Below are 26,627 nucleotides of genomic sequence, written 5' to 3'. Positions count from 1 at the left end.
TCTGAAAGACATGGTCTTATAATCTACACCATTTATATGCAGCTTTAGAGGGACAGAGAACCAAATGTTTCACTGAGAAAAATATAATTGTGAACACACTGTAAAACAGTGTTTCCCAGAGAAGGTTTCCATCGCAGAGTAGAGAGGCAATCGGAACAGGCTTCACATTATGTAATAATAAACATTACAATTGCTATTCTTTTAGGCAAGCGAACAAGCTTCTTGTGGTACAGTAGCTCGGACTATTAAACTTGGGGAAATAAATGTACACAAAATAAATAGTCCGATTCAAGAGAAATATGAACAGGAGCACAGCACTCGGTAAAGAGGAGCTACTGGAGGTAAAGCCTAGTGTATAACAAGGAATGAATAAGGAGAAACTATACAACACTGAGGTTTATAGTCACACTGTAAACCATAGCCTGTAGGTACATTGTGCTTAACAATATCTATGGGTTACTGTACTGTGCTCCGGGAGTTAGGCTAGTAAATATAATGTACAGCTCCACCGCTATTTGTAACACTATTGTGCTCAGTGCTGTAATTTATCTGTGGCAAACAAAGCTAGCTGTAAACTGTATATATATCTACTTCACTGGACTAAACAAAATTTCACCTGAGTCAATTAATCAGAAAGGCACCTCAGGTTAAAGCTGCTTTGTGTAATACGCTACCAATAAACAAGGGGAATAACTACAAGCTGCTGTGTTTCAAAACACAACAAGCCAGCTACTTTATGAAGTTCTTGACTGGGGTTAATTAATTAAAGTTAATGGTACAACTGAGTAGAGGGAGGGGTTCAAAGGAAACTAAAAGGATGAAACGTTAGATTTTATTGTCAAATGGGGTGGGAGTTTGTCTACAGAGAAAAAATGTCATCAGGTGGTTAAATTCTAAAAAAGAATCACATAGGTGAGTGGGATCATGAAATCACCAAAGATAAAACTATGTTTTCGCAAAACATAGCACATTTGCAGAGGTTGTGGTGCTGCTGACTCAGAACCAGCATCGCAAAGCCACCCAAAAGAACAACGATAATCGGAACAACGGAATAATCGTGTTTATGCAGTGTTTGAAGCAAACAAAAGGAGTGCCTGTCAATGTGTCTGTTTTCTGCCAATCAAAGGCATGCAGCCTTGTTTAGCATGCAGGCTGGTTCATGGGGAATGTGTCAGTCTAGCTTGCTTTGGCAGTAGCTTAGAGCATGTTGTGTGCCACACCTTAGTGCCTAAATGTGAATGCTTTTCGTTCAGTACAATAAATCAGTGGATTACGATAATAATCTCTGACAGTTTTATCGGGACAGGTATTCAACGTTGATGGAACATCAGATTTTGTCAGCAAATGGGGTGAGCTTCTTGTCGACGCCTACTTAGAGGACAGGTATAGTAATGACGAAAATGTTACCATCAGGTTAATTTCCACAGAAGAATATAATGTATCGTGGGATTTTGATTATCAAAAAAAGCTATGGGTCCTCCTCACATTGATCATGTGGAGGTCAAATCAAGACACCTAAGATGTGACAAAAAGCTGTGGGTCAGAAGAAAATTACAATTCCTGATTTGACTGAATATACAGTAGCTCTGGTGTATGAAATGTGTCTCCCTTCTCCCTGTTAAAGCGTAGTTTGTCCTTGCCCCTGCTGCCAAATTTAGCTCAGGGTGAAAACTTTGGATCTCTGCTCTACGTAAATTGTCTTGAGACAACTTGTGAACATTTTGTGTAAATGTTGATTAAACAAGATTACTATAACTAACTGGGGGTAGTACCTGGGAAATAGGATAAAATAATTCAATCAAAATATCACATATTAAAGAATAAATAAAGAATTATGATTAAAATAAATCTAATCATGTGGATCTTGGGATCCACATGGGAATGCCGTCTATGACGCATCTATGACACGACTCCAAATTGGGCAAAGTTTCAGCCCGATCCGAGCCCCACTGACTTCCATTATAAAATGTACGATAAAACATTATGTGAAATAAAATTAGTGGAGGTACTAAGTTAGCCAACTGGCAGGGTGTACAAAACATTTGGAGCTGGCCGGCCCAGCGGTTTACGATCAGCTTCCACAGACACAAAGACAGACAGATATACACACAGGCTGACCCTCTTATCGATGGCTAGCCTCCTGCAGAGCCACGCCGTAAAAATACATGGTCATATTTCTATCTATATTGCAAAAAGTATTGATTTGTATACCATCAACTTGAAAGGACACCTTGACATAGTGAATTTTAGTCTATTGATTTCTTAAATCATACAGTATCTCATACTGTAAAGTAAATAAATCAATGAACATACCAATTACTTAATATGTGGAGATTCTTTGGTGAAGAAGAATTACTAAACATTTAACTAAAATGGAAAATGTCAAGATACTCCATCGGCAGTGAGTGGAATATACATTCATGTGTCTATTAATGCGTCTACAGAAATAGTACATAAAGTATAGCAGGTCACATGTATTTTTCAGCATTTGGATAGTGTTCTTTGAGCTTTATGCACAATGCCACTGTGAAGTGAAATCATTCTCCACAGAGGAAAAAGTGCTTTTCACGTACTGTAAAGCAGTGGTTCTCAAAGTGGGGTCTGAGGACCCCCAGGGGTCCTTGAGGGGGCTCCACGGGGTCCCCAGCAAAATGTGTTAATATAGCATAAACATCAGTTGGGAAGATTTACAATCTTCACAACATGTCGCGTTGTGAAGCTTGTAGTCGTAGATCTATTTTCAAAACGTCTTGACGTCTTTTAACAACAAAAATCTTGTATTTTGGGTCCCTGGCACAAAATATTTTCAGATGGGGGTCCGCGGCCAAATACATATTCATTTAACGATCTTTGACATAAAAAGGTGTGAGACCACAGAGGAGGTGAAGATTCATGCGGTGCGATTACATATATAATCCAACTTGACTGAAGTTCGTTTCACGAAGCAATGTGAATATTCTTTTGGCCTCCTGTGTGAAGAACGCACCGTAAGAGTTTTCAAAAGCAATAGGTTGCTAGGTGTACTTCAGTGGATCACACCACCCTACAGCCACTTAGTATTTATTTGCAGTACTTTACAGAGTAAACTACTAGATAAGCTGAAGTCGTCCCAGATTGTCATTATGTGACTGTGTAAATGTAAGAGAAGAGGTTCCTTTGTCTCTCGTCATTCTCCTCTTCCTCACCATAAGAACCGTACTGCATACTGTACATCTACAGATGCGACTCTGTGTTTAGCTACACTTATTTTCTCTCCTCCCTCCTTTGTAGACAGAATCACTTAAGCCACTTAACCACAGACTGAAAATCTGTTTTAAACTATGTGGGTTTGATCAAATCATTTATGCGATGAAGAGGGACAGTTTTGTAAATGAAATTCATTTGGTATATCTCCTATTATAATGGATTAAGCACCCTGAAAGACGTAGGCCCAGATTCCCTAACACTGCATTGCGAAAGCAGGTTATTTTTGCTCCCCGGTAGCTAAGAGCACACCACACTTCTCTTATTCAATATGAAATTAATGCAAATGAGCTTGTAGCTCAAAAGCTACTGAGGTTAGCTTTACACCATCAAAGAGTACTTCAACTCCTAGGGCAAATTGTGTACCTCAGCTTAATTCAGCAAGGCTGATGACTAATAAAAGAATCAGCTCCATACATCTATAAATGTGGCCTGCCAATTCAGTGCTGTTAAGTGCTCTCTCAGGTCTGAACCACGATGCCAAACAAAAAGGAAGTGCATTTCTGAGAGCGAGATTGAGTTTCTGATGGCAGTGGATGGAAGTTCAAAACTATTCAGGACATTTGAGATCCGACCACAACAGAACAAAATAACATTTGGAAAATAGAGAAAAATATTAGTGTTGTGGGAGTAGCACTGCACACTGGAGATGATTGCAAGAAACGGGGGAATGAAGCCAATCTGATGGCCAATGTCTGTGACTCGCAGCAATAGAAGCCACTACTTGCTGGCCCGACATGCAGCGTTATTGCTTCCAAGGGTTTTATTTGTGCAAAATTGGTTTGAAGGAGTTACAGTAGCAAAATATTGGTGAATAGGGTGCCTTGAGGCTAATTTATTATTGGACAGAGAAGTGGTGTGTGACATGTCGCTCGACAAGAAATGACATATTTTCAACTGAAAATGAGGCCTAAGTGTACTCCTTGTCAGACAACAGAGTGGTACTCTGCCTTTATACAACTCTGCTTGGTTTTCAGTCTCAGCGGAGATGGCTCAGGGTTGGTCCTTTCAGTGTTAGGGCCTGGCACTTTAGCCTGATCTGAGCTGCTGGCCTGCCCGTCTGGGTACATGACTAGGAAACAGGCAGTGAGAAAGCCCAGGAAGGACCCACCAGAGGCCACCATGGGAATAACTCGCACACTCCCCACAGCATCGACCACAGCACCCAGGGCCGATGCTACCATGATTTGGCTGATATAGACCTGTAAATAAAAAACAAAACAGAAAAATATAGTCACGCTTCCCGCTGATCCCACAACAGCACCCAGCATTCAAACCATCAGATCCTGATACTGTATGAAGCTGGAAATTCCAGTATTATAAGCAAAATAATACAATAGACTATAAAGAAACACAGAAAGCCTAGTGCCTACACTGCATGAACCTCTTAGGGTAAGCAGATTAAAACCAATTTATCAGGCATTAGTGGGTTCTATTGCTTTCTAAATCAATAGCTTGTGGTCAATTTAGAACTAACAGGGGAATACCCTTCACAGTCTAATGAGTGAAAAAACAAATGCTTACCTGGCAGGATAAGATGGCACAGTCAATACCAAAGCCTCTTCTAGAGTTTTCAGGGCTATGGTGAATGTACTGGAAGAATAACAAATACAAAATAAAGTCAGTCTTCTAGATTATGTAACGTGGGACTAAATCATGTGTGCAAAGGTCTGTGTCATTAAATAATGTGTGCAAAGAAAGGGCAGTGTCATTTGCAAGGAAGTTTCCTAGGTTGGTACTTGGTAGCATTTTTAGGAAATATGGTTGGTTAGGTCAAAGATCCTTCATTTAAAAAGACAGCCAATCCCACATCTTGCCATTATTATGAAAAACGGTACACAAATGTTCTCCTAAGTGGGCACAGGACACTCCACTTCTCCATCCTGTGGGTGCGTTTGGAAATACGCTCAGACCTTTGGGAGCTCACCGCATGTGCTCTCTAGTCGTTCAGAAATTCAGACATTCATTACATCTGTAAGGCAATGCCTTACATTATTCTTTATCGTTTATGGTTTCATGATACCTTCGCTAGCCTCAGCTTCTCCTTCCAAATGAATTACAAATAAAATCAATAGTTCCAAAACGTCATCCATAGTTGCATTTTTAAATTGTATGCATGTCAACGTTGTTCGTTGTTGTCGGTCCGTTCATTTGTTGTGGGTCTGTGTACTCTCTACTCTGTGTGAGTACACAGACTGTGCGCAATGGGTTTGATTAGTATGGAAACGGGAGGCACCATGCTGCATGCTGCATCAAACTTTAGTCACATGACAATTGGAGCTAATGGCTAATAATGATATTAGATACAGAAGAAAAAACTGAATGGATGATAAACTACATTTATCGCCTGCGGAAATATTAAATGCATCATACAATATGACATTTAATCAAATTGAAAAATAACTGCTATAATACATACAGATGTTAAAACAAGTTTGTGCAGTACATGTTTCCCCTATGTGTACTCAGTTCGGTGTTTGCGCATGTGTGTGTTCTTGTGGTGCACTGTCCACAGGATCTTCAGACCATCCTTGCTGTCAGGGCCTATAGCAGGATGGGGCTGTGTCTGTCAACACCACTAGAAGTGGTCTGCCGCTACACACTCAGCCTGTCTTCCAAAATCGGATCATGCAAGCGTGCAGCTGCCTTTGGGAGACTACGGCACCAGGTCTTCCAGAATAATAACCTCCACCTGCACATCAAGGTTGTATGCATCACCACCCTCTACAGCAGTGAAGCATGGGTAACATGCAGCCATCACATCAAGTCTCTGGAGAACTTCTATATGGGATGCCTACAACGCATCCTGGGGTTCACCTGCCATGATCGTGTGCCTCATACTGAAATACTTGCAAAGACCAAGAAATAAGTATTAAAGCCATGATTAACCAGCACCAATTCCGCTGGCTTGGACATGTGATCCGGATTCCGGATGCCCCAAGAACGACTGCTCCGCAGAGTGGCCTGCGCTTGGAGGGGGGAAGAAGAAGAGGTATAAGAACCAGCTTTAAGACGTCGTTGAGGCCAGAGAACCTGGAGGTTGCTGCTGCAGTGCTGACCGTCACGGTCTGGCATCAGCACTGCCTAGACAGAACTCATAGGCTGGAGGAGGAGAGCACTGCCAGAAGAACACACCCATGGTTGCCAGTCCTACTACTGTACCACCACTACAACCTACACATGCCCCACCTGCAATAAAATATGTGGTTCCAGGATTTGGACTTCAGCCATCTAAGAGCCCACAATTAAGGACAACGTTTCATATCGTCACAAGACGTCAGTGGACAACCATAAGCAAGCAAGTGTGTGCACGTGCGAGAGAGAGAGGAAGGGGAGAAAGTGATTGCATTCTCTTACTGATGTCAAGATGCATTTCAACCTATGTCCAAAACATAGTAGTCTTTTCCATCTGTTTAGGGAAAATGCCTCGATAACATTGCTTCCATTATTGGTGGTGACACAAACCAGCTGCTCCTCATAAAACTTCAACATCTTATGATCGCCTATTATATGATGTTTTGGTGCATAGCTTGTCTGCAAGCATGTACTTCTCAGCTCCCAATCTTCGACATAGTGTTCATTGATTCTCAAATACGGTTGCATTGTGCGACTAGACCACAGGACGGTCATCATAAAAAAGTGGTTTACATGAGCTGCAAAGGGAGTCGTGACTCTCTAATTTGATTCATTGTACTCAATATAATTTTGTATCTGTTAATACAGGACTACGGTTGTTTGAGCGGTATCATTTTGCCGGTAACTGAACCATTTCCAAGTGACAGACTTGAGTGACAGAAAGATGTCCTTTTTTATTGGAACTAATTTGGACTCACTCTCTGTCATTAGTAGCCTATACGAGAGGTACAGCATATTCAGCAGCAGTGGAGGAGTCTCTGCCCCTTCCTTGTTGTTGTCTACACACAAAAGGAGGAGCGCTGCCGCGGACAGAAAGCAAACAACGAAATCTTGTGTGTAACCTTGAAGTAGTTTACAAAATAATACTCATTATTTCCTTTTCCATATCAGGCATGAGAAAAAAAAAGTCCATCAAATTGAGGTTCACCGTATTTATGGTAACAATCTTTCTAGGTTGTCTCAGTTTATGTAATCTTTTAGACAAAATAGGAACCTAATAAGGAATGTTCCTATCTAGGTAGATCGGAAAAATGAGACGGAGCCTGTGTGTGCATGTGTGTGTGTGTGTGTGTGTGTGTGTGTGTGTGTGTGTGTGTGTGTGTGTGTGTGGGTACCTCTTTGATTTCATGGTATTGACCCAGTAAAGCATAAGGACAGTAGGAGATACTCATGGAGATGACACCCATGCTACTGATCATCACCATGGCAATGTAGACATTAGGGAAGATTGCCATGACAGCAGTTCCTGAGAGGAGTTAGAAAAGCATTTTTTAGATAAATGACTTCTTTGGTATACATCAAGACGGTACAAAAAGTGTCCTTGCTCAGAAATCAAATCAAAATCCCTCTCTGCAGCTATTCTACTCTACTCTTATTCTACAGTGGTGCCTACCTATAGAGAAGCCCAGGGTTCCCAGGATGTAGATGACCTTGATGCTCAGGTCAAAATTATCCAAATACTTCTGAAGGAGGGCTGGAACGAAGAGAGAATAATTAACAGCAGCATGGTAAAGGGGTGGGGAGGGGTGGGGAGGGGAGGGGGGTGGATTGCACAAACAGACTGTAAGATGCCGGTGCAAATGTGTAAAAGACTGATCACCGATGCCGACAGCCACGTCTCCTAATATAGAATCCTGAAAACAAAACAGAGACGAGGTGTTCTAACCAGAGCAGACAGCAGCAGTAGCAGCGTAGACCACCAGTCCCCAACAACCCATCTGCACTCCTTTGTTGTAGTTCTGGAGCTCAGTGGAATTAGCTGGTGCCTAAAGGAAACAGTTAAAAAAAATCAGAGTAGCACTGTGATAATATATTCATTAGTCTCACATGGTCAGACCCACTGTCTTCCATCATCAATTCCAGCAAATCACACGTCAACATGTCTGGGTTTTTACCACAGAAACTTTCAGGTATGTGTTGGACTGTACAGTATGTGTTTGATTGGCTGGGCTGTGGTTTAGGTCCATGGTTGGTGAATTAACCCATTAGACCCGAGGCCGATTCTAAAAACGCCTACTAAATCCCGACCTAAGTTTTCTGAAAAACTATATTTATTCAAAAATTACAAAAGATTTATGTTGCTATATACTCTACATAGCAACAACAACCCCAAAAGGGGTTCCCGGCTTGAAAGGTAGAGTTACGTATAGGGGTCCCCAGTCTAAACGGGTTAATATGTCTTCTCCCCAATTTGTCGTTCTGCCAATTGATTCCTCCCCACACACGTTTGTGTGTTGTCACTGCTGTCGTATCCTACTGACTCACCTGCCAGTGAGGAGCCCCCGGTGGGAACGGAGGACGTAGAGCCTTCGTCCTACTCCTCCCGCCCAACACTCCCTGCTGACAGGTGCCGCCCCCCCAGCCCGTAAGATTACAACGTGCAGTGACAATTATCACCCTCCCCGAACACGGGCCAATTATGTTTGTGTAGACGCTTGACAAAGCGTCTACAACCACTGCGCCACCCGAGCGCCACGATTATGTCTTATCTTTTGACTTAGGATGCAGTCCTTAACCACTTTTTAATCCTTGTGCCCTCCAAGTTATTATCTATGTAATTGTACGGCTACAGCGAGACTATGTTTATCAACTCTTAACCAATGATAAATATTTGACATCAAATGTCATTGTGTCGTGAGTGTGAGTGTGAGTGTAAGTGTGTGTGTGTGTGTGTGTGTGTGTGTGTGTGTGTGTGTGTGTGTGTGTGTGTGTGTGTGTGTGTGTGTGTGTGTGTGTGTGTACCCTAGGGTCTCCGTGGTAGATAACTTCTCCCATGAAGTCAGTATAAAACACGGCCTCAGCTATAATAGAGAACCACGTGAGGAGATGACACACACATAACCGCCACAGTTGGCTCGGCATCTGTGGAGGAGAAACAGCAAGCAGCCATCAGTGTTACTGCCTGGATATGAAGAAGCACAACTCTGATGAGCCGCCAGTCTGCAAACGCAAAAGATGTCTTATCTTGATACACATTTCACCACATAATGCACACCCACTGTTGCAATATATTTGACGCTTGCTTGACCCACACCTCATTATCAGTACATTATTATATAACTATCATACTTAAACACTCTTACAGTAAGCTGTGCAAGCATTGAGAAGTGTTTGTGATGCCATGTGCTCTATTTGATCAAAACACTGAAGGCCCAAGGATACAGTATGTCACTGTTTAAGTACAACATATCTGCTTATTAGAACATCTTGACTCTTGTGTGCCTATTCATATCCCATCCTTCTGTGTCAGTTATGACTCACATGTCCCGGTCCCGTAATGCTTCTTGTACTAAGAATCTCTTATTTGTTTAATGAACTTCAAAATATGTCGTGTGAAACTGTATTAGTGTCATTCTTCTGCTTGAGAAGAGTAATGCAATTGAATAACCAGTCAGTCACCACCTTAAAGGAATATTATAGAATATCTCACCCCCAAATTAATTCCTTTACAGTGAATGAAGAATCCAGAAAACAAGCAAAAATGGATGAATTGAAAAACTGAAAGGAGGGGTCCAATATTTATTGACAACAGCAAAATTATATCAGAAATCTGTTCATATACTCAAACACAGCTTTCAGTAGGTGTCCTCATTACATCCAAAACACAGCAATTTTCGCTCAAAAGTTATCGTTTCAAATACTTCTTGGCTAAACAGGCCCATGCACGAATGACTCACATGCCTGGGCGAGCACGTGCCTGTGAACTCAGATCGTGTTGAACCCCACGTGCACGTCCAGGTGCACTCCTCGCTTATGCATGAGACTGTTTACAACGGACGTGTTTTGAACAATAAGGTTTTTGGATGTAATGGGAGCTTATACAGATTTTTGCTAAAGTTTTGCTGTTGTTACTTTCTTAATTCAGGTATTCTCTTTTGTTTTTGGATTCTTCATTCACTGTAAAAGAATACAACACACAAATTGAGTTGAGGGATGAGTAATTGATAGAAAAATACTTTTTGACAATACTTTTGTACTTTCACTCAAGTAACATTTTGAACACAGGCCTTTTACTTGTAACAGAGTATTTCTGCATGGCAGTATTGATACTTTTATTCAATTAAAACATTTGAGTACTTTTTCCACCACTGAACGTATTACCTTCAGCATTGAGAGCCAGAGCAGTCGCACAGTGGTGCCTCCCTCCGCTCCTCCCTCCAATTCTGAGCCCTCAGACGACAGACTGCTGGCCGACAGCTGCAGCTCCCGCCTCTCCGCGCGGCGCTGGATGTCGCACAGGTCGTTGAGGCTGCGGGAGGAGGTGATCGCACGAGGAGCCCCGGACGCCGGCTTCCGCAGACGGTAGCGCTGCGATCCCACTCGTCCATAATAGGAGAAGGTGAAGGAAGGCTGGAGAGAGAGACGGGGACAAGGACCAACCTCATCACGTATAGGCCATCGAGTTGACATAATACTGTATGTCATTGGCAAAAGTGGGGTCCCCAGCCAAATTAGCTAATATAGCGTCACAATCATTTGAACCACTTTAACCATATTTTATACTTTGGCTTTTCAAAAATAGCAGATATACAAAGCTCATAGTGCGGCACCGAGTGCCACGCTATGAGCTTGTAGATCTGCTATTTTTGAAAACTCCTGGCACAAAAATGTTTTTTGAGCCAGGGGGTCATCATTTTGGGGGTCCTCGACATGAAAACGTTTGAGAACCACTGCTGTAGGTAACCGAGTTTTAAATACGCAGGCAAAAATATACATTTACACATTTATATTTCTGATTAGTACTATACACATATTAAACAAAGACGTTGAAAACCATACTTGTCTGTAGAAGGTGTGTGGGTGCGAGCGGGATGGTGTCGACGTGCTGAAGAGGCGGGTCCCTTGCTTGGCGGAGCCACGGTCTCTCACAGAGCGGGAAGGCCCCGAAACAGACACCACCGCTTTTACTCCGTTGACAGCCTTACCCTGCTGGATCTGGAGGTCAGAGGAAGAGAGAGGTGAAATCACAGTATAAAAAAGAATCAAAGCACTTTAAAAAAAAGAAATCCCACGATTTGACCAGGGGGAAGCAGTATAGAGACCAGGATTGCTGCATGTTTTTGTGAGGGTACCTACCCTAGGGGACACAGGGAGAACATGCAAACTCCACACAGAAAGGCCCTTTCGCCAACCCCACCTAGGGTATGGGCGCTGATGACGCGGAGGAGAGAACATGCCCCCAGCGTCCACAGTGAATCAAAGCACTTTTAATTTCTATTAGGATTATTCATCATTGCACCTCCCCACTACACTTCTTATTACCCTTGCGTTTGTGTTTACAGTGTCCTCTGTGCTTGGGCTGGTTTTTAGAAGCGGAGGTTGCGGGCCATCCATCTGGTCTTTGATCTGAGGCTCCAAATCCACCATCTGACCAGCAGGGAGAGAAGTCTCACAAGGAGGAGGATGTAGATGTCGAGAAAGAGGGGGCGAGGAGGAGGCCTCGTCGACGTGGTTCGTCGATGAGAAGACATCGTCGAACTCGTCCGGCGTCTCTGCGGGTAAGAAATGCACCTCGGGTGGGAAATGATGCGAGTCCGGGTCGAGATCGGGATCCAGTTTGATGTCTGGTATGGCTAAGGCAGAGTCGCTTTTACTCCTAACACGCTCCACATCCAGGAAGTCCATCATATCCCCGTCCACAACGTTTAGAGGTTTGTCCTCCTCGTGAGCGAAGGCGTCCTCCTCTCTGATCAGGTCGAGGCTGTTGGGCTTTAGGGAGGCCTGACTGCTGGAGTCCCCGTCCGCTGTGGCCTCGGCCTGCAGGGACGGGTTGTACGGCCCCTCTGGGATACTGAGCATGTGCAGCGTGACAGAGATGATGAAGATGATGGCCGCGAAGAGGAAGAGAACCTGTTCCTGGGACTTGAACGCGCGGCCCAAAGCGGTGTCGGTCCAGTCTAGACCACCTAACATGTAGCCCACAGCGCCGCCTAGCCCTGAGGGAGAGAACATGAATAATACACCCACTTATCGAGTTCAAGAGACAACAAAACAAGGGCAGCATGCGTGTGCAAAAAGGATGTTTTGACTTTTTGTGGGGCCTGTTGGGGTGAAAGCCATTAATTGCAGGGAATTTTCCAGCTAAAACTTTAATTTTGAGAAGATTATTGATTCCCAACTGGTTCAAGGAACGGAAACAGAAAAAAACATTTTAAAGCTCCATTACCGGTTAAATATCATAAACTTTTTGTTCCTACAATATTACAATAAGCCAATTCTGCCAATATGTAATTTCTTTGGCATCCGAAAACGTCTACAAAAATAGTGCAAAGTTGATATCGCAGAATACTGTATGTGTATACCACAGTTTGGAATCCTTGTTCCCTATTGGTGCTTCCTTTACATTATATATTTGAGTTAATATTCAAGTAATTTAATAGTTAATTGAGTTATTTAAGTTATCAAAAGGGGAGTGATGGAGGGTGAATCTGTCATGCCTGCAGCGTTATAAGATGAAATCTGTATCACCTGGACAGGAGAGATTTGTCTGTGACTGAGTGGTAAGTTCAACTGAGTATGATACGCCCATACTGAACTGTGTCAAATAGCAGGATTATTGGGTTTGTATGTTGTTGTTGTTTTTTATCCTACTTTGGCAAGACCTCCCATGTGGGTCCACACTGCAAGGGTAATCTATAATAACATAATAATAATAATACAAACATGAGAGCTATCCTGTTTCATTTGGAAGTCCTGCAAAATGTCTGAATTGTAAATTGTACCAGTCAAAAATTGTGAAGAAAGCTAAACATGCGTCATTAATCTTTTCATCCTATCGGACATCAGCTGTGTTAACAGTGGCACTTAAATGTGCACAAGTAAATAAGTAAGTAAGTGAGTGGGTAAAAGTTAAAATAATGATAAAAAAGAAATAATAATAATACGCTCCGAAAGAACTGATAGAAAAAGATGACGTTGAAGGCCATCTCTCGCTCTTCCATTCTAAAGTAAATGATGAGTGTATAATGTGCGTGTCTGCGTCTGAACATGTGCTTTATACGTTACCAGCAGCAAAAGCGTGGATATTTAGAGCCATGTCTTGCTCCTCGGTATCGGCCACATCTAGAAGGTAAGCTCTGATTGGTCCCTCGGATGCGTCAGCACAGAAGTCCAGGACCACCACACCCACCACAGTAAGGATGATGCCCAGTGGCTGGCTACCGGGGGTGTCGCTAATCGACAGACCTACAGTGGTGGGAAAAAGTACTCACATTTTTTACTTAAGAAAAAGTATCAATACTGCAATGTAAAAATTACAAAGAAAGATTTTAAAAAAGCTAAAGTCCGGAATCAAAAATTTACTTGAGTAAAAGTACAAAAGCATTGGTATCAAAATGTACTTAAAGTACCAAAAGTAGAAAGTACTCATTGTCAGAATGTCCCATTTCACAAGTTTTCAAATCTTTTGAAAATAGCAGATCTACAAGCTCACAGATGCGATGCATTGTGAGCTTGTAGATCGGCTATTTTCAAATGGTGAAAATGTACAGTATATAGGGCTGAAGTGGTTACGTTTTGTAATGATAATCAAAATCTACAAAGTAACTAAAGTTTTCAAATAATTATAGTGGAGTAAAAGTACAATATTTGCCTCTGAGTTGTAGTGGAGTAGAAGTAAAAGTACTGAAAATTGGAAATACTCCAGTAAAGTAAAAATACCTCAAAATTGTACTTAACTACAGTACTTGAGTAAATGTACTTAGTTACTTTACACCACTGCAGACCTACATTAGCACCATGGCAGGTGGAAGACACAAATTCTTTACACTCAACATTAACAAAGATACTGAATGTTCAGCACTTTCAGTTCTTTTTTTAGATCCTTTTCACTCACCTAAAGGGCTGCAACTATCCATTATTTTCTTTGCGATTATTCTGTCAATTACTTTTCTGATTCATCGAATAATCTATATTTGTAAATTATTTATATAATATATCAACAAACTGATTAATCACTCAAGTGTTATTTTATACTTGGTCACACAACAGTGTCGTGCAAGAATTGTGAAAATAGCTTTCACTATTTATTTATTTTAAATTAAACATTTCACCGATAATGACATGCCCAAAATAGGGATTGATCAATTTCTTTATTAAATAATATTTTTTTGTATAGATTAGTTTGATTAACTGTTGCACCCCTACTCACCTATCATGGATCCATTTAGGAAGAGTGCTACTCCCAGCAGAACGCCCACACACAGGGCCAGGATGAAGGGTCTTCTCCTGCCCCATCTTAGAGTACAGCGGTCACTGGCTGAGCCAATCCAAGGAGTGCAAAGCAGACCCAGTATAGGGCTGAGGAACCAGGTTAAACTATAGTACTGCTTTGGAAGACCTGGAAATAAGAGACAAAATACTGTTAGTTACACACAGGCAGGCAGACAGCAATGCAGCATTCAATTAGGTTAGGCCCAAGATGGCATAATCCTTTTTATGTCTAAATCACAATAAAAAATGCTTGGTTATTAATCAAAAATAGTAATTTCAAATTTCCTTTATAATTTTTAGAAAGATATTTATTGATATTCCAAAAATAAAAAACAAGTCAGTCACACACACACACACACACACACACACACACACACACACACACACACACACACACACACACACACACACACACACACACACACACACACACACACACACACACACACACACACACACACACACACACATTAACAAGAAATTCTTGAACACAAACAATAGTAGATGCACAAACTTGGCAAAGCTCAACAACAAGTATTTCAGGATACAGATCACGGCGGGTACAGGAAGCATCGCCTCCTCCATATACTGTATGGCGACTGCCAATTATCACAGTCACTGAACATAATTTTGCCAATTCCTTAGCTCTTGGCTTGGGCATTCCGGCAATCTGCAGGCCTCTCACAACTGATTTATGGACATTACAGAGGCTTCCAAATATGAACACAAGCAATTTATATTTGTAACCAAGCTGTATAATAGCATCCTTAAGACGTTGGTACTTAAGCACCTTGGTAAGGAATGCCTCTTCCAGGCTGTGGTCAAATGTACATGCCACTTCCAAAATGGTCACTTCTCTACTGTTCTCATCAACAATAACAACATCTGGTGTATTAGCTGTGACATCTGAAAAGGCATCATTTTCATTATTGCACATGAACATGGTAGTTGAAACACAAGAGTGCTTATACATTTTGGCAGATGATGAAACATAGAACTTGTGTCCTTAACTAATAGGTCAACAATTATGTCGTGCCTAGCAATGTACATTCCCTTATATACATAACAGCCATCCAGAATATGTGACAGAGTTTCAGTAACTGCACTGTGGTCATGGTGCAGACAATGAGAAGGAAACGTATTAGGTTACCACAGAGAAAGATTGAGTCTAGTTGGAAGGACCTGTAATCTGGCTTTGACTGTAAAGGTGACTATATCCTCATCAACTGCATAATCTTTGAATATTGTATGAGACGGTGTGATCTGCAGCAGGAAGGCAAGCTAGCTTTCCTTGTAGTTTTAAACCAGTCCAGTGTTGTTTTCTGCACACACACACACACACACACACACACACACACACACACACACACACACACACACACACACACACACACACACACACACACACACGAGAACAAGCTGTTGGGTAAGGTTAGTATGTGGGGAACACTTCTATTGCTCAATATAATGTAGTATGTTCAAATGGAGGAAGTCATTTGTTGAAGTTGTCTTGCTCGGCTCAATAGGAAATTATTAAAAAATACATTAATAATTTATTTAATAAAATACATTTTCTAAATATAGAAAATATATTGTTAGTCAATATTATTGAATATTGACCAACGCCTAGTGGGGTGTAATCATAGGTTTAATGTTAAATTTCTCAGTCTCTACACAGTAAAACCCAACGTATTAATTTTTAAAATATATATTTTTACAAATATATTATATTGGCTGGCTATGGGTGTTTCAAGTAAGCGTGTAGAAATTATTAGCACATTAACATTGCCGTTTTTAGTCAATAACAGACAATTCAGAGAGATAAGGAACTACTGTATCTGATCTGGGACTATATGTGTCTTAACAGGAAGGCCCATTGTAAGTACAGGGTACACGGGGCAGCCATCTGAATGGGTAGAGAGGCCATCTGGGAATCAGAAGGTCCCCTGTCTGCCCACCGGCCCCGGCCTATTATGTTGAAGTGTCCCTGAGAAAGACACTTAACCCATTCAATCGCATCTGTGTCTTTTTTTTTAGCTATAGCCATTATTTTTATACTTTGGCTATTCAAAAAAAGCAGATCTACAAGCGCATAGCGCGGCACAGAGTGCCACACTAAGAGCTTGTAGATCTGCTAAATCTTGAACATTTGTGTTGAATACATATATATTTTTTAAACACATTTTTTACTCAATAATCTTTGCTTCTTTGAACAACATATTTTGATGGGGATCGGCGGCCAAAAACATCCTTGGCAAGAAAAAGTTTGAGCACCACTGATATAGCAACAATATTTTTTCTGAACAATTAAGACATTTGTTGAGACATTTGACAGTTACAAATGTTTGCTTTAAAAATATATGTATATTCAAAGATTTGCACAAATCACCCCCCCCCCCAAAAAAAGAGAAGCAGATCTACAAGCTCATATGAGCTTGTAGATCTGCTATTTTTGAATAGCCAAATAAATCTAAAATGACAGAGAAATGCGTTCCCGTATTGAATGGGTTAACCCCTAGCTGCTGGGCCTGGGCATTTTTCACATAGTGTATATATGCAAATGTTCTGTGACAGAAATACCCCCTTTCCCTACTGGCATGCCTTCAGTTACTCAAGATGGGACATGAGTTTGAGGAAGTGGAGTGGACATGTCTTTACAGGCCCAAAACCACACCCCGACAGGAGGGTTTCTTGCATCATGGCTCACAGGCCTGTAGACCAGGTGAAAAATAAATAAGTTACTGTAGGTAATACAGTACACCATTTTAACCCATTAAGACCTGAAGCCCGATTCCACAAATGTCTTCTAAATCCCAACAAATTTCTGAAACACGTATGTTTCTATATCAGTGGTGCTCAAACCTTTTCATGTCAAGGACCACCAAAATTATATGTATTTGGCCCGCCGACCCCCATCTCAAAATGTGTTGTTCCAGGGACCCCCTGAAGCAAAGCTTTAAGAGTTAAAAATGTTCGCTTTAAAATAATATATATTCAAAGATTTGCACACATTTTCACGATTTTTCAAAAATAGCAGATCTACAAGCTCGTAGCGAGGCACTCAGTGCCACGCTATGAGCTTGTATATCTGCTATTTTTGAATAGCCAAAGTGTAAAATAATGCTTTTTAGCTCAAATAAAAAAATGACAGATGCGTTCCAGGTCTCAATGGGTTAAAACATCATCTTAACTACAGTATGTCCTGCATCTGCTACATAATGAATACCCAGTCGTCCTGGATAGAAGAGTCAAAACAACACTACAGCATGGGGCTTTTAATGTGAAAATCAACCCAAAATGCAAAGTCAGTCGGTGACTTTCTCTGATATTGTTCAATTACACATTTTTGAATATGGAAAACTCTTTGAAAAAGCTACAACAAACCTGAAAATCAAGGCTTGAACACGATCAAAGGAATACTACACAGGATTAGAGGAATGGCAAACATACTGTATGCCATTAAAAATGCCTGTATCCCCTGGGTCGTACCCAAGAGAAAATGTAATCTCCCCTTGGACAGAGGCTCGTTAAATGACCCTATTAATAGCCCTTACAAAACATCCCCAGCATCCCTGTGTCCATCACTAAAGAAACACTGCTTTCCAAAAGCCTTTCTCTATAACCAACTGTATAGCGAATGAGAACACACAGTGAGGTCTGTTGCAACTTCAGCACAGAACAGAATGTGACTGCCAGGTCGAAGGGTCAGAGAGACAGAACAAGGGACAGAGAAAGAGAGAGACGGAGTGAAATGGAGCGACTTGCACCCCAACAAAGACGTTGCAAAATCCTCCTCTAGTTTAACCTTTAACAACGCAAGAGCTGAAACATCATCCAATTGATTAAGAACCAGTGGTGGAAGAAGTACTCAGATAGTTTACTTAAGTAAAAGTAGCAATGCCACAACGTAAAAAATACTCTGTTACAAGTAAAAGGCCTGTGTTCAAAATGTTACTTGAGTAAAAGTACAAAAGTATTGGCATCAAAATAATACTTAAAGCACCAAAAATAAAAGGACAACATGTTTGAAAATATCCGATCTACAAGCTATGCGACGCGTTGTGAGCTCGCAGATCTGATATTTTCAAATAGCCTAGGTATAAAATGGGGCTAAAGTGGTTAATTCATGTTTTATAATAAAATAATTTATATCTGCAAAGTAACTAGTAACTAAACTTTTCAAATAATTGTAGTGGAGTAAAAGTACAGTATTTGCCTCTGAGATGTAGTGGAATAGAAGTAAAAGTATTGAAATTGGAAATACTCCAGTAAAGTAAAAAAAATACCTCAAATACAATACTGTACTTAAGTACAGTACTTGAGTAAATTTCCTTAAAAAAGAAAAGAAAAAGGGAAGGTCAATAGATTTCAATGGAAACTTCTCATGGAGTGCCTTGCTGGTTCTCAAGGGAACAACATGCATGATGTTACCCACGCTGCCTCCCTCTCCTCACTTTTCTCTCACATAATTCAGATAGCTTAGAGTTTCATGGAATCTGGGAAATGTTTAAACTTTCTGTCTCTCCTGTCCATTCGCTCCGTGTACAAAGTGGCTGCGCTTTGGCTAGAGAGCGACAAAAGATATGACATGGATTATTAGTGTAACCCATTCGGTCCGGGAACGCATCTGTGTCACTTTAGATTTGTTTGGCTATTCAAAAATAGCAGATATACAAGCTGCCGCGCTATGAGCTTGTAGATCTGCTATTTTTTGAAAAATCTTGAAAATGTCTGCAAATCTTTGAATATAAAATATTTTTAAAGGGAACATTTGTAACTCAAAATCTCTGCTTCTGTGGGTCCCTGGAACAAAATATTTTACAAATGTTCACTTTAATAAATATATATTAAAAGATTTGTATCTACAAGCTTGATCTACAAGCTCGTAGCGGCACAAAAGCTTGTAGATTTTGAATAGCCAAAGAAATCTAAAATGACAGAGATGCGTTCCCGGTAAAAATGGGATAAGCAAGCTAAACAATGCTAAACAATGCTCATTCTTGGGACATCATGAGACAGTTGTTTTTGTTCTGATTGGAGTGCTCCTGTTTTGAATCAACAAATCCTGGGTGTCTGTTAATTTAATTTGGTGTGTGTGTGTGAGTTCCCTTGATTGGTGAACTGGACACCACCAACTGCCATTGTTTACTTCTTTTTCCTCCTTGCTCTAGTTTACAGTTAAAGGTTTTTTAAAAGTGGTTTCTGAAGTGCAATCCATTAAAGTGTAGTTGTGGTTGAGGGGATTCAGTTTATTTCATTCAGCAGAATGTATATTCTGATCATTAGTTCTACCCACTCCATCAACAGAATAGGAAGTATAAATAGAAATATATGTCAAATTACATAATCTGATGCTTGATAGGTGTGGTAGGATATAATAACCATATACCATGGTTAGAAGTATAATGTCTTGAACAGTTAAAAATAACTCCACAGCTAAGAAAAAACATTACGATCTGTAGGTCACAGTGAAATTGACAACACAATGACAACATTTAAAGTGAACTTGAATCTTTAACTATAGAGGAAGTGATTATAGAGACGCAGTTCTCCAGCACAAAATCTGGGACCACCTTAAAAGGACAACAGACAAAGTTGCAGAAAGGTGAGATTGATGAACTTGATGGAAAAGTCTAAAGTATACTGTACAGAAGCAAAATAACCACCACTACATTCTTGTAAAAACAATAATCTTGTAGTAAAATTGTTATTAAAACATGTTGTAATTGGGATCTGTCTATAATTCTCATGTTGCCATATCTGGTAACTGCTTGATAATAATCAATCAGTAATAATTCACTTCAGGACATGATGTATTGTGATTAGGCTACTTGACAGATTATCACACCCCTTAGCTGTGATATAATCACAATATGCCATGGCCTGGAGCGAGTTATTGCCTCAACATAATTCTAACCTAAATGATATGCACCAATATTTGTTTTATGATTCAGGGGATCATTGACTTTAAAAGTCAATCACATTTCCCTTCTAACAAACATGTAATGAATGATGAACGGTTAAATCTCTGGCAAGTCATGTGAAACCTAGCCATGTGTAACCAAACCACTCCTGCAAAAACACTGTTCTTCCCTTTCTGGTACAGTTCAACCTGACCTGGCAGGTTAATGTGTCAGCGGATGATGTTGTAAGAAAACGTTGCTAGACAATTGGATGTTAAAGGCTGGGACTTTGAAATACTGAATTTTAATTGGAAAATAAATTGGAAAATACCTACTACCCTTCTTGAAACATGGGGCACAATTGTCATTAGTCTCAATCAATCAACTTAATTTAGTGATGAAAATCTAATGGTATGCCAGTATACAGTAGCTTTTGACTGTTCTTCACACAGGGGAGGATATACAGCAGCTTATCTGAAACGATTATCAAGGTGGTTGTTTAAACCCTTCAGCCCATAATCTAAAAAGAATACATTTTTCCTCATAATCAACAATATATGTGGGGGAAAAAAACAGAAGTGGTCACACAGGCCTCTTTCAGATCCTGGTCCATAGTTAAAGAAACTATTCAGCAGTATGTCAACACATTACCCCTATCACCACAATGGAGGGCCTAAGAATATGAACAAAACAGGAAATGAGTGTTTGGGAGCAGCGGAATGTTTCAAAATACCTCTTGATGGATTTTTTAAGGAGACTTTACAAACACACTTTTTTTCCGACAATATTCTAAGCGGTAGGAAAACAGTGCGTGAAATGTGCTGTGTTAGACATTCCTGCCATACCTAGCCAGGAGTAGAGGCCTTTTGTTCCATTTCTGCTATGGTGGCAAACCTGGTAGCTTCATACCCTCTGGCTGGCGACTACTGGACACAAAGGACTCACATAACACCTTCGGTACGACCCAGAGCAGTTGATAAGACCAGTGGTCCTCAAACTGTTTCATGTCAAGGACCCCCAAAATGATATGCATTTGGCTGCGGACCCCCCCGCCCCCATCTCAAAAATATTTTGTGTCAGGGATTTTTTTTAAAATAGCAGATCTACAAGGTCATAGTGCGGCACTCGGCACTCAGTGCCGCGCTATGAGCTTGTATATCTGCTATTTTTGAATAGCCAAAGTGTAAAATATGGTTAAAGTGGTTAAAATGATTGTGACGTTATACTGTATTAACACATTTTGCTGGGGACCCCCTGGTACCCCCCCCCCTACCCCCAAGGATCCCTGGGGGTCCCCGGACCCCACTTTGAGAACCAATGGATAAGACGATGATAGTGCTGCAGCTATAAATTATTTTCAGCGATTATTCTTCTATCGATTACTTTTTCAATGAATTGAGTAATCTGAAAGCAGTTTTTAAATGACGTATTAAATATATTTTACATATCAACAAATCGACGTGAATAAATTGTAATTGATTTTTTTTAAATCGTCTATTAGTCTGTATAGGCTTCTACAGCCCTATTGGACTTCACAGTGCATCTATTCTCAGCTACTGTGTTTAAAGACAGGTACAAACAACATAGGATGTATTTTATGTCTGTGTATTTTGTGTATATTCAACAGAACATTATCTGTAGATACGACAAGTTCTGAAGCTCTAAATGATTGCTAATAATCGGGGACACCCAAAATAAATCCTCTGTTTACCCACTTAAAGGGATATTTCACTTTCAAACATGATCAAGTTCATCTTTATGTCTACTCTGGCTTTTGTGAGCACCAGACAGTTTTTACGTTCAGTATTAAGATATTTGATATTCATTTTATCAGACACGCCCCCTTCCTATACAAACCCACTGTAACTTCAAACTCCATTTTGACCATGATAGATTCATGTATTTAAACACGTGTCCTTGGTTCTGATTGTCACCAGATTGTGGTGACTGATTGTCCTTCTAATAAAAAATATATAAAACATTAAAAGAAGTTCTGCCATGACCAGGAACTGGGTAACAAATTTTGTTCTGTACTTGTATGGAATGACAATAAAACACCATGAACCTTGAATACGTGAGGGGCCGTGTTTTTTCAATAACATTTTTCATTTATTTTATTTCTTTATTTATCCATTAAAACAAATTTAAAAAATTTGAAAACATGTTTGAAAGTGAAAAATCCCTTCAAGCTCTCGTACAACAATTAGCTAAAATAGCCTATCTACAAGTTCAAGTGTCACGTGTTGCACTGAGAAGTGTTATGAGCTTGTAGATCTGCTATTTTTTTTGTCCCCAAAATGTTATTTTATTAAAATCAACGTTTTTTTTTATAATCGATTAAATGTAGTAGTTTGATTAACTATTGCAGCCCTAAAGAGAATAATACCAATTAATGCACATCATTTCTACCCCTGCATGTTACAGTAGCTCCACAATCCCACTCTTGTTCATGCTGATCTTTAGGATCATGGCCATTTCTCCATGTGATGTTTTGTCCACTTTGTTCTAGAAAAGTGGACCGCAACGTGGCCTCCTAGTACACAATATGACCACACACATGGCATTCCTAGTGCAGACACCATGACCACACAGTGCCTATCTGTGTATAAGACAAGACACTGCAACTTGGCAAATCGGCCAGGGCAAATGCAGCCAACTACACAGCAGGGGTAAATCCAGTTCTGGCATAGAGCTACACCAACAGATTTCACCAGCCTACAGCTATGCAACCTTCTCACTGACTGCAGTGCTAAATCGGAACACGGCCACCTCTGTAGAGCAGTAGCATTTGGACAGCCTCATCATTCAGGGCTGAGATTTTGTCAGTGGCAGGACTGAAGTGGTTAATGTATGTTTTGTAATAATAATCTAAATCTACAAAGTAACTAAAGTTTTCAAATAATTGTAGTGGAGTAAAAGTACTTGGATCCGAGATGTAGTGGAGTAGAAGTAAAAGTATTGGAAATTGGAAATACTCAAGTAAAGTACACATACCTCAAAACTGTACTTAAGTACAGTACTTGAGTAAATGTACTTATAGTTACTTTACTCCACTGGATTTGGTTCATATATGAGCCCATTATCAATCTGCAATAATATAGGCCTATGTCAAACCAAGGCCTGCGCAGACTCTCCCCACATCACCTTGTGCTTACGTGCATGATGTTTGCCTCCTAGTGTCTCACCTATTTGCAGCAGCACTGGTGTTACCAGAGCCGTTTCCATGGCGTAGCAGAACTCGCGGCCGAACATCACCGCCCCGTGCATCACCCAGCGACGCAGCGGTATTCTGTGTCCATCCTCCCCTTCCCTGGGTCTCCTTTTCTCAGGGAGGCTGGGGACCTCCTGGCCCACCGTCTCCTGCTCTTCTCCTTCCATAAGTGGCTCTTTTGTATTAGGCAACATTCTTCCGTTGTAAGGATGGATGATATGACTACTATTTATCAATTTCCTATAACACTACAGATAGTCTGCTGATATGACAACATGTGGTATCCATGGTCTCAAACATGTATTGGTGAAGAAATGTGAGAGGTAGGATGGTTGACTAAGATGCTGCGACAAAATCCAACTAGACTGATAGTGAATCCATGTCGACTTTTTTTAACTGTAGTTTCAGAAAGAAGAGGGATGTGATCAGGGCGAGAGGTTTGGCAACAACCTGTTAAGATCCCATCCATGGACCGCAGCGTTCTGCATTTCACTCTTTATTCACTAGGACAACCTTTATAATGCCAAAAAAAAAAAACTCTCCCAAAAAGAAAGACAAAAGAATTCCACTCAGTGTTGACTGCAAAACAGGTACCTGGTGACTGGTCTTCATGTCCTGTAAAAGTTATAGTAGGAAATCCAATTTCCAACGCGTTGGCTGGCTTTTGGCTCAGAAAGCTACAGTATGGTGCTCTTCACTGTCTCTTCTGTTCAGTCAGAATCCCTGCGACATCCATCCGACAGAGTTCAGGGCAACTCCATAATGGGGTATGTGGTAGTTCTGTGGTTGGAACCAGTTTGGTCGGGGGTTGGCGAGGGCCTGGGAGACTGGTGGTGAGTATGTTTGTGTTTAAGTGTGTGGGGGATGGAGGGGATGAGTGTGTGTGCAGGTGGACAATCCTTGGCACGGCCCCATGAAGTCACATAATAACCTACAGAGAAACAAACAGTCAGTTAGCCAGTAAGCTGAAGCTACAATATTATCACTGAGGCATAATGTCCTATTTGGGCATTTTTTTTATGTGAATTTGAATCAACTGTTTCATTGCATATTCTATAGACCAGATCACAATGTCTGAATGTTTGTAAAGAAAATGGGTATTTCCGGGTAGAACGTCTATGGACGTTTTCACAATATAAAAAATAGGTACTGGACAAAGTATATAATTGTGCCACTATTAGCCTAATGACACTGAAGCTGGTTTGGAAAACACAAAATGTTCTTGTGCATGTATTAGTAATTAATGAGTATGATTAATGAGTAAAGAAATCATTTTGAATATAAAAATGTCAAGTTGAGGTCATGAATAACAGTTTCTATCCATGATGGAATCATAAAAGTCTCCTTTTTCCAAATGATGGCTTATGATGTTACATAGCCGATCCAGAATCTTTGTTAATCTGCTCCTTTACATTAATTCTGTGGTTGAATTATAAGAGGAGACCCAGTTCTGGTAGGCCAGTAACTGTAATACTCTATGTACAGTGGTATACTGGCAGAAATAAGTGTGATTTTTATTGCAGGAGAATACATGATTATGCAATAGGAAAACCGCATGCATGAAAGAAGAGCCACACCTTATAGCTGTTCAGAACAAGTTTGCCTTGTCAGCTCAGCTATGCATTTCACAACTGATTGGCATTGTGGCATTAGCACAGCAACATTTATATCTTCACATGTTGTTAGATAGCCATGGATCCAAGACGGCCATCTGTCATGACATGACAGTCATGTATCAGGGCTAGTAGTTAGATAACCTTTACCTCACCTCCAGTCATATCAACCACTCTCACATATCTAATAAGCAAAATGAGGTAGGATTGAAAAAAAAAAATTTCATTCTTTTTTTTCATGTTTCATTTCCCTTTAGGGTCTTGATTAATTCACTTTCATTTCAATCATAGTTACAGTTACTGTTATTGTAGTCAATGTAGTTATAGTGGTTGACTAGAGTACAATTGTTACTTGACAGATCTGGTATGAAAATTGCCAGAAATCTTGCAACATTTTAATTTAAAACAGATACAACTCTTATAAACGCCCATATCAAACTGAAGTAAACAAAGGATTCAATCAATGCTACAATAACAGAGACAACCCAGATATAGTTCCTACCAATATTAGACCACCTCAAAATAGACAAGAAATATCTCTTTTCGATCATGGCTTATACATTAGACACTTAAAAGTTCAGTTCCAGTTTCCAAGTATAAATCCCAAACTTACAATCATGGTGCTGCTATTACGGGGTCGTAGAAGCGAAAAGAACACGATGGAGCGTCTGTTCCATAGAGTTATGGTCTGTTCCCAACACATGCAGATGATCCGAGGCTGAAAGTATTTCTACAGGAATCTCTCTCTCAGGACAGGACACGTTTTACACACAGAGGTTTAACAACAGTATACCTGCTCTGCTCTTTCTCTCGCTAGCGAAACACAACAGGCGATCCCATGTGTGTGACACCAATAACTCGGTCCACACAAAACAAAAGCTCAGGCTAATGCTATCTATTCCTGACCAGTTAAACTCCCCAAATAATGTCGATATCCTGAGCACACATCAGCAGATGATGATGAGACAGAGACTGGCAGGTGTAATTATGTCCAGGATGATCAAAACCATCAACTCTGGTTTAGATTCAGAAAGATCATTCCAACTTCAGTTGTCGCTAAAAGCTAAGATGGCTAAATGTACCATTAAAAAGACTGATACCTCATACCTGAGCTTGATCTGGTAAAACATCCATCCTGCGGGACATCCGGACTACAATAATGATGGTCTCTGCGTTATTAAATTAGCTGTGTGTGGCTAACACTAGCATGCTAACTGACTGACTGACCATCTGGTTAGTTTGACTATATCACTCTCATTGGTTGCCACAGTAACAAAGCGGAGGGCAGATGCTGACATCATCAGCATCTAG

At 40.5% G+C, this 26,627-nt stretch overlaps 1 protein-coding gene across 2 annotated transcripts; it reads right to left on the bottom strand.

Moving 5' to 3' along the window:
• LOC308084656 (solute carrier family 45 member 4-like) lies at positions 1 to 26,557 on the bottom strand. Of its 2 annotated transcripts, none has more exons than XM_080427441.1 (13): positions 26,424 to 26,557; positions 23,678 to 24,634; positions 14,528 to 14,716; positions 13,384 to 13,563; positions 11,641 to 12,314; positions 11,158 to 11,313; positions 10,480 to 10,728; positions 9,121 to 9,240; positions 8,045 to 8,144; positions 7,772 to 7,852; positions 7,494 to 7,624; positions 4,768 to 4,836; positions 1 to 4,445 (listed from the first exon to the last, which is right to left on the bottom strand). In XM_080427441.1, exons 2-13 carry the CDS (start codon positions 23,895 to 23,897, stop codon positions 4,170 to 4,172), a joined length of 2,445 nt encoding a protein of 814 aa, XP_080283567.1. In that variant the 5' UTR covers positions 23,898 to 24,634; positions 26,424 to 26,557; the 3' UTR covers positions 1 to 4,169. The 2 variants fall into 2 exon arrangements, with proteins under 2 accessions (XP_080283567.1, XP_080283566.1); XM_080427440.1 differs by lacking the exon at positions 26,424 to 26,557 and adding an exon at positions 25,930 to 26,416.
• Between the last annotated feature and the right edge of the window lie 70 nt (positions 26,558 to 26,627).

Source organism: Gymnoscopelus braueri (assembly GCF_963280865.1).
Source record: "Gymnoscopelus braueri genome assembly, chromosome: 4".
NCBI lineage: Eukaryota > Metazoa > Chordata > Actinopteri > Myctophiformes > Myctophidae > Gymnoscopelus > Gymnoscopelus braueri.
The sequence above is the reverse complement of the archived record's forward strand: the minus strand, read 5'-3'. Positions and strand labels throughout refer to the sequence as shown.

Excerpts from the sequence above, each read along its gene's own strand:
- LOC308084656 (XM_080427441.1), bottom strand. The coding sequence starts at position 23,897 with ATGTTGCCTAATACAAAAGAGCCACTTATGGAAGGAGAAGAGCAGGAG. Across the intron at positions 12,315-13,383 it reads TATCCACGCTTTTGCTGCTG|GGCTAGGCGGCGCTGTGGGC; the intron begins GTAACGTATAAA and ends TCTCTCCCTCAG. Across the intron at positions 4,837-7,493 it reads AATACCATGAAATCAAAGAG|TACATTCACCATAGCCCTGA; the intron begins GTACCCACACAC and ends TTATTCTTCCAG.